The sequence below is a fragment of the Oryx dammah genome, unplaced genomic scaffold (assembly GCF_014754425.2).
Source record: "Oryx dammah isolate SB20612 unplaced genomic scaffold, SCBI_Odam_1.1 HiC_scaffold_26, whole genome shotgun sequence".
Lineage (NCBI taxonomy): Eukaryota > Metazoa > Chordata > Mammalia > Artiodactyla > Bovidae > Oryx > Oryx dammah.
Genome location: NW_024070210.1, coordinates 68,359,764 through 68,376,683, shown reverse-complemented (window position 1 = coordinate 68,376,683; position 16,920 = coordinate 68,359,764). Strand labels below are relative to the sequence as shown.

General features: G+C 39.7%; 1 protein-coding gene across 1 annotated transcript in view; it reads right to left on the bottom strand.

Moving 5' to 3' along the window:
• Window positions 1-752: 752 nt before the first annotated feature.
• RASGRP1 (RAS guanyl releasing protein 1) overlaps window positions 753-16,920 on the bottom strand; it is a 77,209-nt gene continuing 61,041 nt past the window's right edge. Inside the window, exons 11-17 of the mRNA XM_040226969.1 lie at window positions 15,127-15,231; window positions 14,206-14,315; window positions 13,311-13,455; window positions 12,552-12,588; window positions 11,737-11,889; window positions 10,550-10,935; window positions 753-3,316 (exon numbers count right to left, since the gene is read on the bottom strand). Coding sequence (XP_040082903.1) covers window positions 3,182-3,316; window positions 10,550-10,935; window positions 11,737-11,889; window positions 12,552-12,588; window positions 13,311-13,455; window positions 14,206-14,315; window positions 15,127-15,231 — 1,071 coding nt within the window. The 3' untranslated portion in view covers window positions 753-3,181. The remainder of the gene's footprint in view (window positions 3,317-10,549; window positions 10,936-11,736; window positions 11,890-12,551; window positions 12,589-13,310; window positions 13,456-14,205; window positions 14,316-15,126; window positions 15,232-16,920) is intronic.

The following is a 16,920-nucleotide window of genomic DNA, read 5'->3' as shown; positions in this document are numbered from 1 at the left end:
ATTGAAGGCCTGAGGAAAAAGGGAGAGGATGAGACGGTTGGATGGCATCACTGACTCAATGGACATGAGTATAAGTAAGCTCTGGGAGTTGGTGATGGACAGGGAAGCCTGGTATGCTGCAGTCCATGGGGTCGCAAAGAGTTGGACATGACTGAGGGACTCAACTGAACTGAACTGATTGAATGCATTCCACTGTGGAGTCTGAGTGACTAGAATCCCCCTGTTCCCCTTCTTTGGTCTAGTTAAACAAAAGTTGCCTGGGGATTAAGGAAAAATCATGGCTATCTTTAATTACTCTAAATGATCACTAATCATGAGCACAAATGAATTGCGCTGGGTGATCTGTATACTAGATTGAACAATCCTTTACCAGTTCCATCCACAGTTTCAAAGTTTCTCTTTTCTTGCTAGTTTTCTTAGAGTTGTGGATTTAAAGATGAAAGCCATAGAGAAATGACCACTTCAGACTTGTCTCCTTCAGTGTTAAGTGTTTATGGACTTAATATTTGGGGATCATATTTGGAGATCACTGTCATTATGGAATAAGATGGGAAATGATTTGAATATTTTTATATGTTACTAGTTCATGTTATATATTTAGAAATGTATACTGAGTAATTAGTTGCTTTGCTTTTCCTTTCAGGGCGACTGGTTTGGTTAATAGAATTAGGGAGTGGTCTCAGCTGTTGATTACAGTAAAAATTCAGATGAAGCATCTACATGTTTATGAACTAGAAGAAACACAGGACATCTTTGTTGTAGGGATTCTACTGTCTTTTATCATATAAATATTACACAAAGAAAACTTATATTAGGTATCAAAAAAAAAAAAAACCACCTTTACAATCTGTACATTTGTTTTTTTCCCCTTGCAGTTCTTTTACATTATACATCTTTAAACAGAAATTCACAAGTGCCCAGTAAAACAGGAAATCAATTACCAAAGAAAAGAAGTGACACTGTTGTTAATGAAACAAGATTTGTCCCTGTTTTGACGGATAAATATATGCCCAAAGTTATTTCAAGTTGATACAAGATACACAAATTTGTACTGTAGGCTTGACAAAAAAATTTGTTCCAGATTATTTCTGTAGATTCCACTAATCCCACGTTGCTCAGAGCAAATAATACTGATTTATACACTATACTTCTTTGGCCCTTGCTGGACTGTAAAGACCTGTGGAGAAACTACTGCTTCCTGTCCATTTCAGTGATAAATTCTGGAAGGCCTGAGACCTTCTAGCCATGTTAATTAGACTAAGGAGACAGTGACCTTTTGAATTCCTCTGGATTACAAATTTTTTACACACACTAACCTGGGCTCTGTATTTTGGATGGGATATAAGAAGAGTGAAAAAAATTCAATGGTGTTTTATAACTCCACATAAAGAAATTGAGCTATACTGTCTTTGGTTTGTATCAGAGGAAATGAATAAGTGAAGTATTTTAAGGATGACTGTAAACTCATTTGTTCAATATAAGGTAAGTAGCAAAGTACTTCCTACACGATTATATACCAAGTAGTGGACCTAAACAGCCCTGCCATGGGGATTTCTGAGTTTGGATGTAGAAAAAGGTAAATTTGTGTGTACAGTGCTCTTTTAAAACACTAAACACTAAGTGAAAGCTAGTTATTTGCTTTTTCACTAAAGCTCAGTACAAGGGGGTATGCAAATGGGAACAGGTCTTTCATGAAAGAAACTTCTTAAATGGTCCAAATCCTCCCAGGAAACTATACTGCATATATAGTTTGTTTCTGACTAAGACTTGGTGTTGCCAGTTTGGAACTTTTGGTTGTTGAGATTATATTCTTGGCAGTTGGTCAGCTTGTGTATGAATTTTAAGTTAGCTCGGCATCAGGCATCCAACCATGGAAGGTAAGCTCCCAGCCAAAAGAAAATGATCATATGAATTTTTTTTTAGAGAAATAGAGTCTGACAGAGAAGTTTGTGAACAGTTGCCCAGATAATTAATTGAGCCCATTTATCATTAACATTCATTAATAGAAAACTCACAGGACTCTCATGATTTTGCCAAACAATACAATTTACATTATAAGTAATTTCTTATATTGTAACAAACTGAACTTTGTGAATTTGTATACATGACCAAAAGTCTAAATCACTTCCACATCTGGAGGAAACAGAATTCCAAGCCACATGCATGTCTGATGTTGTATATACACAATATGTACATATGTACATGCTGTCAGCTATTATTGAAACCTCTCATCCAGTTAGCTTATTCTAAATAGTATTAATAGTGAAGACAGTACAAGCACAAATTCAGTTCAAAAAAGTTACTTCAAAAAAATGGCACATGTAAGTTAAGCAGACTTTTTTTTTTAAAAGCTATAAATTCTTAATTCTATCCATTGTAGATTATGTAAGGGGCAAATATGTTTGTGTTATATTTATTTTAGCCAATTAGCCAGCCATGTATGAGGTGGTAATAGCGACGTTTCCAGGTACTTAATTTGGCTATTTTATGATGAGTGTGAGACTAAAATTGAGTTGACTTGTAATTGGATAATGTCATGTTGTTTAATAGCTCCTTCCTGTCCCCATCCCCAAATTTATGGCTACATCTCTAGAAGTGCTCTTCTAGGTACATATCCTTCTTTGTGTAAGAATATAGTGAGGAAGGAAGGGAAAAGGCAAATTGATTAGATCTGAGGTAGTGAAGTGGGAACCAGATTCGTAAAGAATGCTGAAATACAGAGGAAGTGATTTTCCTTTTGGAATGTGGATATTTTTCCATCATAAGCAAGTTTTGGATGGAACAATGCCTCAGAAAAAGCCAGGGAAGGAAACATTCATTTTCCAGGGATTTTAGTTCTAAGGAAGAAGCAGCTGGACAGGTCATGTAGAAGAAGCTACCTTGTCAGAAAACTATAGTCATGTTTTCACCATGCTTTTGATATTAGTCCCAAGGGGAGAAAAAGTTTGTGGAATGAATGGCAAATATTTTGCATTCTTCAGCCTTCCTCCCTTTGATTCAACTGACTGGAAGAGAAAACCTTACTGCACAGTAAGAATCTTTTAAGTAAAAAAGTAGCTCCTTTTCTTTAAAGTACCCTTTTAAAAGCCAGTCAGTCTAAGGTTCTCCGGGTCTTTGTGTTGAGGTTTAGGAAATGAGATCTCTGATACACTCTACAGTTTGTGTTTCTTGAGTTTCTGGGCTAAGAACAGTCACCCTGCTCCATCTGAGCCAAGACATGATTGTTTCTTGCAAGTTGGAGGGTTTCTATCTTCTTCTGTGCATATTTCAGTTGGATCTTTAGAGCATTATTATCTGCTTTCAGAGTATTTATTTCCTAAAAGAAAAGGAGAATGAGGTATGTTAATAAAGCAGCAATAAATGGCAGATTAGTTACATCAGGAGTACTACACTTGACTGGCATCTTTTCACTGTAGCTGCGAAACTGTTTTCAAGGTAGTTATTTTGCCCTGAATAAAAACTAAGTTAAATACTTATCAAATGATCATGTGTATCAGTTTTATTATATTACATCTTTGTTATATCAAAGATGTGAGTGGCTAACAGGCAGAATAAACCATTCATGGGCAATAGATGGATAATAAAATCTTTGAATATTGTGTAGCAGACTTAAATGTGGCAGAAAAAGTCTTGGTCAGGTTTGAGGTATGAAAGCAATGACTTTGGAATATACTCTGTGTTATTACAGTTCACATGGGAGATTACATACATTATCATGTACTACATATTTTCTTCAAATCATTGAAAACTAACAGACTTGATAAAGGTGAGAATTTTATCCCATCTCCTTAAACTGGGATTTAATTATCTAATTTGCAGTGATTTAGTTACAGAGGCAGCCATTGATTTCCAATGTTACAAATAGAAATTCAGTTTTTATATGGCTGAGTAATATTTCATTGTGCATATGTATTGATATATGTATATGCATTTACACACACATCTTTATCAACTCATCTGTTGATGGACACATAGGTTGCTTCCATATCTCGACTATTTAATACTGCAGACACTGGGGTGCATGTATCTCTTTGAATTAGTGTTTTCATTTTCTTTGGATATATACCCAGGAGTGGAATTACTAATCAAATGGTAGTTCTTTTTTTAGTCTTTTGAGAAGTCACCATAGTGTTTTCCATAGTGGCTATACCAATTTTCATTCCTACCAACTGTGTACAAGGATTCCTTATTTCTGCACATCTTCACCAGCACTTGTTATTTTCTTGATCACAGTCATTCTAACAGGTATGAGATGATATCCCATTGTGGTTTTGATTTTCATTTCTCTGATTAGTGACATGGAACATCTTTTCATGTTCCTATCAGCCATTTGTATGTTTTGGGGAAAAAACCTATTTAGTTCTGGTTTTTAGATTTTGTTGTTGGTATTGAGTTGTATGAGTTATTTAAATATTTTAAAGAACCCCTTATTGGATACATCATTTGCAAATATCTTCTCCCATGCAGTAGGTTACCTTCTCATTTTATTGATGGTTTCCTTACTCTGCAAAAGCTTAGTTAATGTAGTCCCATTTGTTGATGTTTGCTTTTGGTGTCATGTCCAAAAATTCACTGCCAAAGACCAATGAGAAAGAGCTGCTTCCCTACTTTTTTTTTCCCCTAGGAGTTTCATAGTATTAGGCCTCATGTTTGTCTCTGATCCATTCTGAGTTAATTTTTATGAGAGGTGTAAGATGGGTGTCGAATTTCATTGCTCTGCATGTGCTGATCCAGTTTTCCCAGCACCATTTGTGAAGAGACTATCCTTTTTGCCTTTGGTGGTGATCTGGGCTCTCGTCAAGTATTAGTTCACTGTATCAGTTCAGTTCAGTCGCTCAGTCGTGTCTGACTCTTTGCAACCCCATGAATCACAGCACGCCAGGCCTCCCTGTCCGTCACCAACTCCCGGAGTTCACTCAGATTCACGTCCATCGAGTTGGTGATGCCATCCAGCCATCTCATCCTCTGTCATCTCCTTCTCCTGCCCCCAATCCCTCCCAGCATTGAAGTCTTCCAATGAATCAACTCTTCACATGAGGTGGCCAAAGTATTGGAGTTTCAGCTTTAGCATCATTCCTTCCAAAGAAATCCCAGGGTTGATGTCCTTTAGAATGGACTGGTTGGATCTCCTTGCAGTCCAAGGGACTCTCAAGAGTCTTCTCCAACACCACAGTTCAAAAGCATCAATTCTTTGGTGCTCAGCCTTCTTCATAGTCCAACTCTCACATCCATACTTGACCACTGGAAAAACCATAGCCTTGACTAGATGGACCTTAGTAGGCAAAGTAATGTCTCTGCTTTTGAATATGCTATCTAGGTTGGTCATAGCTTTCCTTCCAAGGAATAAGCGTCTTTTAATTTCATGGCTGCAGTCACCATCTGCAGTGATTTACACAGGTTTAATTCTGGGCTGTTGTTGGTTCCACTGGTCTATGTGTCTGCTTTTGTACAGTGTTTTTGCTACTGTAGCTTTGTAGTATATAACTTGAAATTAGGAAGTGTGGTACCTCCAGCTTCTTTCATCAGGATTACTTAGGTTATTCATAGTCTTCCGTTGTTCCATACAAATGTTAGGACTTTTTTTCTATTTCTGTGAAGAATTCCATTGGTATTCTGATTCAATCTGTAGATTGCTTTGAGTACTATGGGCATTTTAACAGTCCTTTTAAAAAATTGACTTTATTTACAGTGTTTTGTTAGTTTCTGCTATAAGCAAAGTGATTCAGTTATATACATATATATTCTTTTTCTATTCTTTTCCATTATGGTTTGTCACTGGATATTGACTATAATGCTCTGTGCTACACAGTAGGACCTTGTTGTTTATCTAATCTATATGTAATAGTTTACACCTGTTAATTCCAAACTTCCATCCCATCCTTCCCCCACCCTCTCCCTTGGCAACCACAGGTCTGTTCTCTTATGTTTGTCATTTAGGTCATATTTTAGACGCCACTGCTACTGCTAAGTCACTTCAATCGTGTCCAACTCTGTGCAACCCCATAGACGGCAGCCCACCAGGCTCCCCCGTCCCTGGAATTCTCCAGGCAAGAACACTGGAGTGGGTTGCCATTTCCTTCTCCAGTGCATGAAAGTGAAGTTGCTCAGTGGTGTCTGACTCTTTGCAACCCCATGGACTGCAGCTTACCAGGCTCCTCGGCCCATGGGATTTTCCAGGCAAGAGTACTGGAGTGGGTTGCCATTGCCTTCTCCATTAGATGCCACATGTAAGTGAATTTTTTTTGTGTTTTTCTGACTGACTTCATTTAGCTATGATAATCTTTAGGTCCATCCAAATAGCATTATTTCATTCTTTTTTACACACACACACACATATATACACACATACCACTATATCAATACCTCATCTTTATCCATTTATCTGTCAATGGATACTTAGGTTGCTTCCATATCTTGGCTGTTATAAGTAGTGCTGCTGTAAGGTGGTACTTCGTTGCAGTTTTGATTTTCATTTCTCCAATAATTGTTTCATGATGATGAGCATCTTTTCATTTACCTGTTGGGCATCTGTATGTCTTCCTTAAAAGAATTTAGGTCCTCTGCCAGACATTTCAACAGTCTTAATTCTTCTGTCCATGAACACAGCATGTCTTTCCATTTGTGTCTTGGGTTTCTTTCTGCAAAGTCTTGTAGTTTTCCTTGTATAAATCTTCCTTGGTTAAATTTATTCCTAAATATTTTGTTTTTGATGCTATTGGGAACAGGGAAGTTTTCTTTTTCAGATGTTTCATCCTTAGTGTGTAGAAACAACTGATTTCTATAAGCTGGTTTTGTATCCTGCAGTTTAACTGAAAATGTTAGCTGTGACAGTTTTGTTTGTTGATGTTTAATCTTTGGGGTTTTTCTATATATGGACTCATCATCTGCAAGTAGTGACACTTTTGCTGTTACTTTTCTGATTTGGATGACTTTCAGTACTTGAATAAATGGTGAGAGTGGGCATCTTCGTCTTGTTCTTAATCTTGGTGGAAAAGTTTTGAAATTTTCTCCACTGAGTATAATGTTAGCTGTCAGTTTGTTATATATGGCCCTTATTATGTTGAGGTATATTCCTTTTATCCAGTCTGAGCAGGGTTTTTATCATGAAAGAATGTTGTATTCTGTCAAATGTTTTTTGCATCTGTTGAGATGACCACATGATTTTTCTTTCATTTTACTAATGTGATATATAGTACATTTATTGATTTGCATATGTTGAACTGTATTTGCATCCTAAGAAATAAATCCTATTTTTCATAGTGTATAGCATCTTTTTGATGTGTTCTTAAAAAAATCAGGTTGCTAATATTTTGTTGAGAATTTTTGCATGTATACTTGCCAGTAACATAGGTCTATAGTCTGTGTTTCTTAGTGTTCTTATCTGACTTTGGTATTAGGGTAAAACCACCCTGATGGTTTGAAAGTATTCTATTTTTTAGAAAGCTTTTAAGAAGGACCAGTGTTAATTCTTTGAGTGTTGGGTAGAATTTTCCAGTGAAGCCGTCTGATCCTGGGTTTTCTGTGTTGGGAGGATTTTGACTACTGAGTCAATGCCTTTGCTTGTTATTGGTCTGTTTAGATTTTCTGTTTTTTTCTGGATTCAGTCTTGGTCATTTCTGGAAATTTAGACATTTGTTCTAGGTTATCTAATATGTTGGCATATTCATAAGTTTCTTATGGGTCCATGGATTTGTGCAGTAACAGCTGTAATGTTGCCTTTTGTTTTTTTAATTTTACATATTGAGGCTTCTCTCATTTCTTCTTAGTGTGAATAAAGGTTTGGCAGTTTCACCTTTGGTTAGGGAGCCTGAAGTTTTGGTTCATGATGGTGCAACTTTTTTTTTTAAGGCAAACAGTCTTGGTTAAATGATTATTCACAACTGTTAATTTTGTTCACCTTTTTTTTTTTTTCTCCTGGTCTCTCTTTTTCTTCCTGATAGCAGTGAATCAGCATGGAGTAGGCTAGCCAACTCCCTTGGCTTCACAGCCCTCTCTGAGGGCCTATGTAGTACTTTGTGAAGGACAGGTGGGTAGAAGTCTACTGGGTGTTGAGGTATAAGATGCACAGTCACTTTTGTTTATGAATGACCCATATGATTGTAAATAAAAGGGGAGATTTAAAAAGGAGTAACACACTACCATGATGCCAACGTCCCTGGGTTTTGAGACTTTGAATCTCGTGTTCTTACCTTGCTTATACTGTACTGATTACCCCCCAAAATATGGGGGTGATTTGAGATACATGAGTTACTTCTCAACGTCAGTCACCTAGATAGCTGTCTGTTAGCTACTGTGTAGTACTGAGTATTTGCTATGTGCAGGGTAACTGTGTAGTCATGTCACACTCTTTTGCAACCCCATGGGACTTCAGCCTGCCAGATTCTTCTTGCTGAGAAAGCCCATTGACAGAGGAGTGGAGTGGATTGCAGTTTCCTTCTCGAAGGGATCTTTCTGACCCACAGATCAAACCTTCATCTCCTGCATTGGCAGGCAGATTTTCACTGAGCCACCAGGGAAGCCCCAGGTACTGTGTTACATGGTGATAGAGGTGGGTATAGTATCAGACTGGCGATTTGAATCTAAGAGGCATTGTATTCTCTGTTATCCTGTGCTGGTTTAGAGGTATAAACATACTTATTGGCAGCCCACTCCAGTATTCTTGCCTAGGGAATCCTGTGGACAGAGGAACCTGGTGGGCTGCTGTCCACAGGGTCACAGAGAGTCGGACACGACTGAAGTGACTTAGCAGCAGCAACAGCAACATACTTACAATATTAATATGTATTGTACATTATTTTAATATTAAATATTATTTTAAATACTCTAAGACAAGGATAAAAATAGAGTTTACATGCTCTGGTATTACTGGGTGGGAATTAGTTCTGGACCTAACTTACTTATCTGAAATCTTTCTACCACTCACTCCTTGCAGCAAGAAGTCATTGTTGCTACCTACATTACTCCTTTTCATGAGCATGTAAAATGTCAGGATCTGAAGCAAGCTGTAGAGAGCATGGACAGCTTCTGGCTCTCTGTGCTTTACAGAGGACCAAACAGGTCACAGAGTGTAATAGCAGCAGTAAGAAATAGTTTGGACTAGGAGCCCAGATGTTTGTCACCAAGACTGAGATTCTTTCTACTTTATCAAGTTCACTTTTCAGAGTTTCTTTCATTGTTCTTAAAAGTTGATTCTGGCCATTTTACCCCTAGGGAGAGCTCAGGGTAGCCCACATTGTGCCACCTTCTGTTTCTTAAAGCATGTCCTAAATATTCTGAGTGAGAGTACTTTTCATCCGGAAAATCTGTTATTTTATCAAGTGTGTGCCTCCTAATATTATGTTCTTTGTTCTAGGCACCAAACCAAGAGTTTCATCTAACTTGTTTCTTTGATTCAATTCCTGGGGGTCTAACAGGGAAAGTGCAACACTGAGGACCAGGTAGGGAGTCCTGAAACCCTAATGTTGGTTTTGTGTTTGCACTGATAGGCCTCCAAAAACACATTGCTGACCTTGATGTTCTGGGCGTAAAAAGCAGACAGGCCTTCTCCCCTTTAATAAGGTGAATGATAATGTTGGAGCTCGTGTGTCCTTGCTATCTCTAAAATGACTAAGTTACCTATCTTTGTAAGAAGCTACCGTCCCATGACAAGAGATCTGTCTAGCCAGCTCTCACTCTGAGCTTTGTATTCTACACAAAAAGCAGTACATTAGTGATGACCCTACAGAATTATTTGGACAATGACCTGCTGTCTCCAGTTGTCCTAGCTCCTACTTTCCTTCCTTTCTTTTTTAACCTTGTCTTTTCTCATGCTTCCATTACGTACATTATAATTAGGACATTATGAGCCTAATAGGGAAAAAAAAAAACACCTCTTGGTACCACAGCTGTTACCAATTAATAGATTATATTGCTATATATAATAATCAACTGTGCCTTTACCAGCTACTGTTGATTTAGCTATTTTAATGTATAAATATATAAATCAGTACATCTCCTTAAGTTTTAGAGGGAAGCTCCCTCACTTTACATTAAGGAGAAGGCTTTCTGTGCAGTGAGCTAAATAGTCTTTCGATAGCATGATGTTCACTTCCCTTGTTTTAAGAAGATGCCCGGGTAACCTTCATGAAGTACTCCCCTCCGCAAACATAACTCTGAATAATGTAACAAAGACTTGTAGGGAGGGAAGATTTAGGCAACTTGCTTTCAAGTCTAGAGAAAGGGTGTGGTGTCACCACAGTAAAGCTGATCAGTAGAAACTGGTTTTCCTCAAGGAGCCTGCTGTGAACAGAGCTTTGGACCTTGGTACCAGCACTTTGAGACTGTACCTTTATGGCAACAGGGAGCCCTGTCTATCCTGTCCTAGATATGTAATACAAACCAGGGCCCTCATTGGTTTCTTTGAGACAAAGCAGAATCCTTTTCTTACCTTTTTCCCTTTTCTTCCCCTTTATCTTTCTAATAGTCAACCTGGTTGGAACCTTCAGTTTACATGTTCTTCCCTGGTTAGCCCCACTTTCTCAGAGTCTGAAAAAAAGAAAAAGGAAGGTACCTGTTCCAGCTCTTGGTATGTTGGGAGCCTGAGGTGACGGAGCTCCTCCTTTGATTTTATGAAGGATTCTTTGTTCTCCCACTTGACGAAAGCCCGCTTCCTGACCAAGACTGGGCTGGGGCACGGAGACGTAGGGCTGGGCAGCACATACAGAGTATCCTGGGCTGTCCTCCTTGGGGACGACAGCACAAAGTGACTGGAAGGGCTCTCACTGCCAGGCCAAGACAGTGCTTCAGTCTGGGTGGCCTTATGGGTGACAGTCCTCTTCAGCCGAACAGAAATTTTCTGTGAGGATACCCCCATGAGCATGATGGTCCGATCCTTACTCTCCTCACTGTGTTCCGCAGCCTCCCCGTTAGGAAATGTGAAAGGTCCTTCCTCAGGTGCTATAGGAAGAAGACATGTTGGTACTTTAGCTTAGAAAAGCAAGCACTCACAATTTACACATTAGTATCAATTGAGGCTTTTGCTACAGGTGTCCACGGGCCCAAAGTGGACTTACTTTCAGGCAGCCAGTTTAGGGAGTGAGGCAGCTGAAATCCAGAGGCCTTGCTGGCCAAGCTATGGCTGTTGGTGTCAGGCTTCATCCACCATGAGAAAAGGCCATCCTTAAAGGCTCCTTTCCTGTTGGTTGCTTTCTTTTGCTCCCCAAAAGGCAGAGTGCCTAAGATTCCATCCCAAGCTTTTTGTATGTCTAGGAATTTGATCTAAATCACAGAAGGGTTTACTGGGCATCACTGTTACCTACTAACTTGTGGTCAGTTTTTTCATTACAAGCAGACCTTTCCTTAGAGCACTTCTACATCAGTGTTCATTTGTTGCCCATAGTACACCCATGTTTAAGTTACCCATTCTTCTTCCCGGAAGTTCTAGGGAAGTCTCAGAAGTCCTAGCATCACTACTGGACAAAGCTCTGGGGACAGATGGCCTGCGGGTGCAGCCCCTTCCCAGGCTTCAGTCTGAGGCCCCAGACCTTCATGCTGTTCTCTGCCACCTTTCTCCTAACAACGTCTGCATTGTGTGTGACAGAACTGTGGGGCCCACAGGTGACAAGGAACGCTTAATAACACAAGGTGCATAATATAGTTTCCATTATGAGTAGGAAGGATAGAGGTAATCTTTCCTTTCCGAAAACTATATTCTTCCGACCAAGTTTTCCAAGAGGAATGTTCCTAGTGCCTGCTTACCATGGAGCAGATCTTTGGCTCCCAAGGAGCAAAGGTTGGACGTTGGCCCCACAGAGGTGCTGATCTCTGTGGGAGCTGTTGAGTTCTTGGCTCGCTTCTTGCACTCGAACACAACCAGGTCTTTGCACTGCTTGTGGCAGTTCATCCCACAGTCTGTGGACAAGACAGCCTGGTAAGGAAGTCCTTCAGTTTCTCCTCCAGCATCTCAAAGCCATACCCAGGTACTGTTCCTGACACATATGCCTTTCCTAAGTTCTGGAGCTTGGGCACCTAACATTTCTAATGAGCTTAGCATTCTTACTGGGTCACCCCTGGATCTCCCTTACGAGTCTGAGAATCAGAAGTGGCACCCTGTTAGAAGGGTGTCTTTTTTGGTCATCCTGCACATACTGCCCACTCTAAGGAGACTTCTAGAGACCTCTTTCTTCCTTTCAGTTAAATGTCTTTGCTCCTTTACTCTTGAACTTTTCTAGTCACAAGGACAGCTATGGTAAAAGGAAAGCTGACAAGGGCCTTTGGTAATCACTTATTTTCTGTTTCAAAAGTGATTCTGTGCCTGTCTTTGGAGACCCATGACCACATGAGAACATAATCTAGCAGTCACCCCAATTTCCAGGGCAATGCAGGCAAAGAGAGGATCTTGTAACAGAGGCTGCATAACTAGTCACTTAGGGATTCCTCTCTTTATGGTGGCAGTCACTCTCAGGGGTGCTCTAGGGAAGCCAGTTAGGGGATGAGGCTATGAGTCAAACATGCCTTATAGGAGAGCCCCTAGGACTAGGGAAGACAACATGCTGGACAAAGCTGAGCCTTACCTTTACACCGATACCCTTGTTTTATCACTCCCCAGAGCTGTGAGACAAAGAGGAGATGGTTAGAATGTGCTGCGTGTCCATCATCTTACCTGGTATGAACCTAGACACTGAGATCCATTCTTTTATTTTTCTGCATTCTCTGCCTCAAATGGGAGGGAAACCTCATTTATCTCTCATGTGTCTTTATTCCTCCTGGTCTTAAACTTAAAACAGGAAAAGTTTGTGCCAATCAGAGTTAAGTGTTTAAGAAGCTTATTACTACAGTGGGTTTATGACACAGGTCTGAAGTGGGTAGATCACAGGACAAATAGGATTCTTGAGACTCCAAACTAAAGGGCAAGAATATAGAATCCTGGGGTCAGGGAATAAGTTTAGGAGGAAACTGTTGGTCAGGGATGGGGCAGCCACCCAGGTGACTTCTTTTGAAGGGGGAAGGATGTCTCATATTTCTATTTTCTAACATCTAAAACAGCATATGGATATAATACTTAAAAAGTATAGCCTCAATTCAACATTTCCTTACCATTTTATTTGAGGCCCCACCTACCAGAGGCAAAAATAAGTCAGGAAGAAATGGGAAAAGATGAGTGAAAAGTAAAACCCACGCATTTAAGGACAAGGTTACCATAGGTGTTTCCTTAGACTCTAGGCTGGGACAAGTTGATAAAATGTGTGTGAGGTCTGTGCCTGATTAATCTCTTAAACTATCTCATATTCCTCCCCGAGTTCAACCCTGAAGCACTCTTAAGAACAACTCACAAATCCAGCACAGTTGTCACAGAAAGTGGGCTTCAGGTAGGTGGTCTCTTGGAAGTTGTGAGGAAAACCCAGGCCCAACTTGGAGTATATGGAGCTGGCCCTCATGAAGTAGGCTGTGATCTCGTCTCTGCTGATGAGGCCTTCCCTGCCAGCAAATGAAAAATGAGGTGTGAGTAGGGTTGGTACACAAGGCTCCTTGTAGGCTTAGAAACTCACTCTCTTTGTATCCTTGAGGGGTAGTACAGTATGTATTACCTGACAGTTACTTCCAGCAGCCCTCCTCTTAATGAGGATGCGTAGGTTGCATGTAATAATTAGGTAAGATGACACTACAAGAGCAGGTTTGGGTCTAACTAATTTAACCACTCTCCATTAAGACTTTAAAAAGAAGTGATGGAAATGTGAGTATAGGGAGACAAATACCTTATGCTGTAGTTTCTGGCTTTAGACAGTACATCTACGTAACGAACCCACCAATCAAACGTTTAGTTTCACACACAGAACCACCAACATAGAACTTATGTAATCTTGAGAAAAGTAAATATGCAAAATATTAATAAATATTAGTTTCTCATGATCTGTAAGGAAAGCAAGAAGGGATTTAAACTTTTTCTTAACTTTTTTTTTTTAGTTGACTGTTCCTAAACCAGCAGTTATGGAATCTTCAACTCAGGCATTTTAAAAAAGCATGCCTTTTTCTTATGGTCCACTGTGGTCCAAACTGAAGCCAGACAGGCATTTGCTTGATGATGGCTCTCTTAGTTCCAAAATTCATTCAGTGACCACAGTAGCATATGTAAACATATCTGAGTTTATAGATTCTTCTGGCAGAACATTCATGAGGCATTCTCATCACCAGGCTCATAACCACATATTCTCATGCACAAACTCTCACCTGTCTTTGTCCATCACACAGAAGGAAAATGGAAAACTTGCAGCAATCTTTTCAAATTCTTCCTGGGAAATGTATCCATCCTGGTCATGATCATAGTTCTTGAAGACAGACTGTGAAAAAAGGTGTTTCTTTGGTGATTACTGAGAGAGAAATCAATCATAGCCAAATGATGAAGAGGCTGGAACGCCTGAAAAAGGCCTCTCCTCAGTCCTGAGTGACAGGAACAAGGAAACCTGCTCCTTAAGCTGCTGCAGAGACTTGGTGGGTCACATCCCAGGTCTTTGGCAGGCACCAGCATCTAGAGGGTGGCTAGGTGCTTTCAATCCTATTAGCATGTCAATAGGCTGCTCCCCCGGCCCCCCACCCCCGCTCACTGTGCCCATAGTGCACCACGCCGAGGGACGTTCCCCCCCCTCCACTCTGCCCTCCTTTCACTGCACAGCTCAGGCGGCAGTGTAGCTTCTACTAGCAGCCTAGTCTAAAGTGCTCCCATCACTTGCTGGCTTGTACTTTTCTTGTTACACCAGAATAGTCCACAGGATAAAGAGAAATATGAAGGCATGTAGCACAGTGAATTGAACCAAGCAGTGCCAAACTTTTTAGATTCTCCTTATCACCTTTAACTTAAAGCTTTTCTAACCCCTCTCTGCCTGCAGATCAACTGACAGCCTTTAAATGTATGCTCTCTTGCTAGGCTTTTAAGAGGTACACTTCCCTCCATGAGGCCCAAGTGTGTTGGCAAAATGTAACTTCTGAACTGTTCTGCAGCCACAATATGAGAAGTGGTTCCCTGTGCTCACGTAGGAAAGTTCCAACTTTCTTACCCTTTTTGTTTCTACCGCTGTACTCCCCACCCGACCCCCAGAACTAAACCAGGCAGTACCTTGCTTTTTGCCTGCATGGAAACATGGCTGTACTTACATCTACCATCCTTTGGACGTGTTTGCTTATGGTCTTTGGATCAGGTTTGGGAGATACTCCAGAGGCCCAGTCCACTACTACTGGTGGCTTTGAAGGTGTTAGTGGCTAAAATGAAATATTTAGAGAAATCCCAATAACTATAATGCAGTCTTATAACCTACAGCTCGCTCTTTTCCCATTACCTGGTAGTTGCATCTGTGGATACCCCTCAACTATGCAGTGGCAGGGAGCAGAGGGCCCACATATAATCGAAATCTAGAATAGTTCTTTCTCCATTAAACTTTTTATTGAAGCTATTGACAGAGTAAAGTAGTAGTTCATTTAGATCTCCTCCCTGTAAAGCAACTAGAGAAAGAACGAAAAAATAAAATTGATAAACCTCTAACCTTTAGCCAGACTCATCAAGGAAAAAAGAGAGGGCTCAAATCAAAGTTAGAAATGAAAAAGGAGAAGTTACAACTGACACCATAGAAATACAAAGGATCATAAGAGACTACTACTACAACAACTATATGTCAATAAAATGGACAGCCTAAAAGAAATGGACAAATTCTCTGATACAATCTTCCAAGACTGAACTAGGAAGAAATAGGAAATATGAGCAGACCAATCACAAGTAGTAAAATTGAAATGGTGATTTTAAAAACTTCCAACAGACAAAAGTCCAGGACCAGATGTCTTCACAGGTGAATTCTATCAAACATTTAGAAAAGAGGTAACGCCTATCCTTCTGAGGCTCTTCCAAAAAATTGTAGAGGAAGGAAGACTCCCAAGCTCAATCTATGAGGCCACCATCACCCTGATACCAAAACCAGACAAAGATACCACATACACACAAATATTACAGGTTCATATCAAATATAGATGCAAAAATCCTAGATGAAATACCGAGTTGGCCAAAAAGTTCATTTCCATAACATTTTATGGAACAATACAAATTTTTTGGCCAATCCAATACTAGCAAACCAAATCCAACAATATATTAAAAGGATCATACAGTAAGTAGGATTTACAGCAGCAGTACAAGGATTCTTAAGTATCCACAAATCAATGTGATACATCATGTAAACAAACTGAATAATAAAAACCATATGATCATCTCAACAGATGCAGAAAAGGCTTTCAACAAAATTCAACAGCCATTTCTCATAAACTCTCCAGAAAGTGGGCATAGGAACTTACCTCAACATAATAAAGGTCATATATGACAAATGCACAGCTAACATCACTTTCACTCACTGGTGAAAAGCTGAAAGCATTCCCTCTAAGATCAAGAACAAGACAAGGATGTTCACTGTCACCACATTTATTCAACATAGTTACGGAAGTCCTTGCCATGGCAATCAGAGAAGAAAAAGAGAAAAAATCCAAATTGGAAAATCAGTAAAACTATCACTGCAAAGGACATGAAACTACACATAGAACGTCCTAAAGATTCTACCAGAAAGCTAGAGGTTGTCAATGAATTTGGTAAAGTTTCAGACTACAAAAATCTCTTGCATTCCTATACACTAATAATGAAAGATCAGAAAGAGAAATTAGGGAAACAATACCATTTACCATTGCATCAAAAAGAGGAAAATACCTAAGCATAGACCTACCTAAGGAGACAAAAGACCTGTATGCCAAAAACTGTAAGATGCTGATGAAAGAAACTGAAGATGACACAAACAGATGGGAAGATAAGCCATATTCTTAGATTGGAAGAATCAGTATTCTTCAATGACTACCCAAGGCAACCTACAGATTCAACACAATCCCTACCAAATTACCCATGGCATTTTTCACAGAACT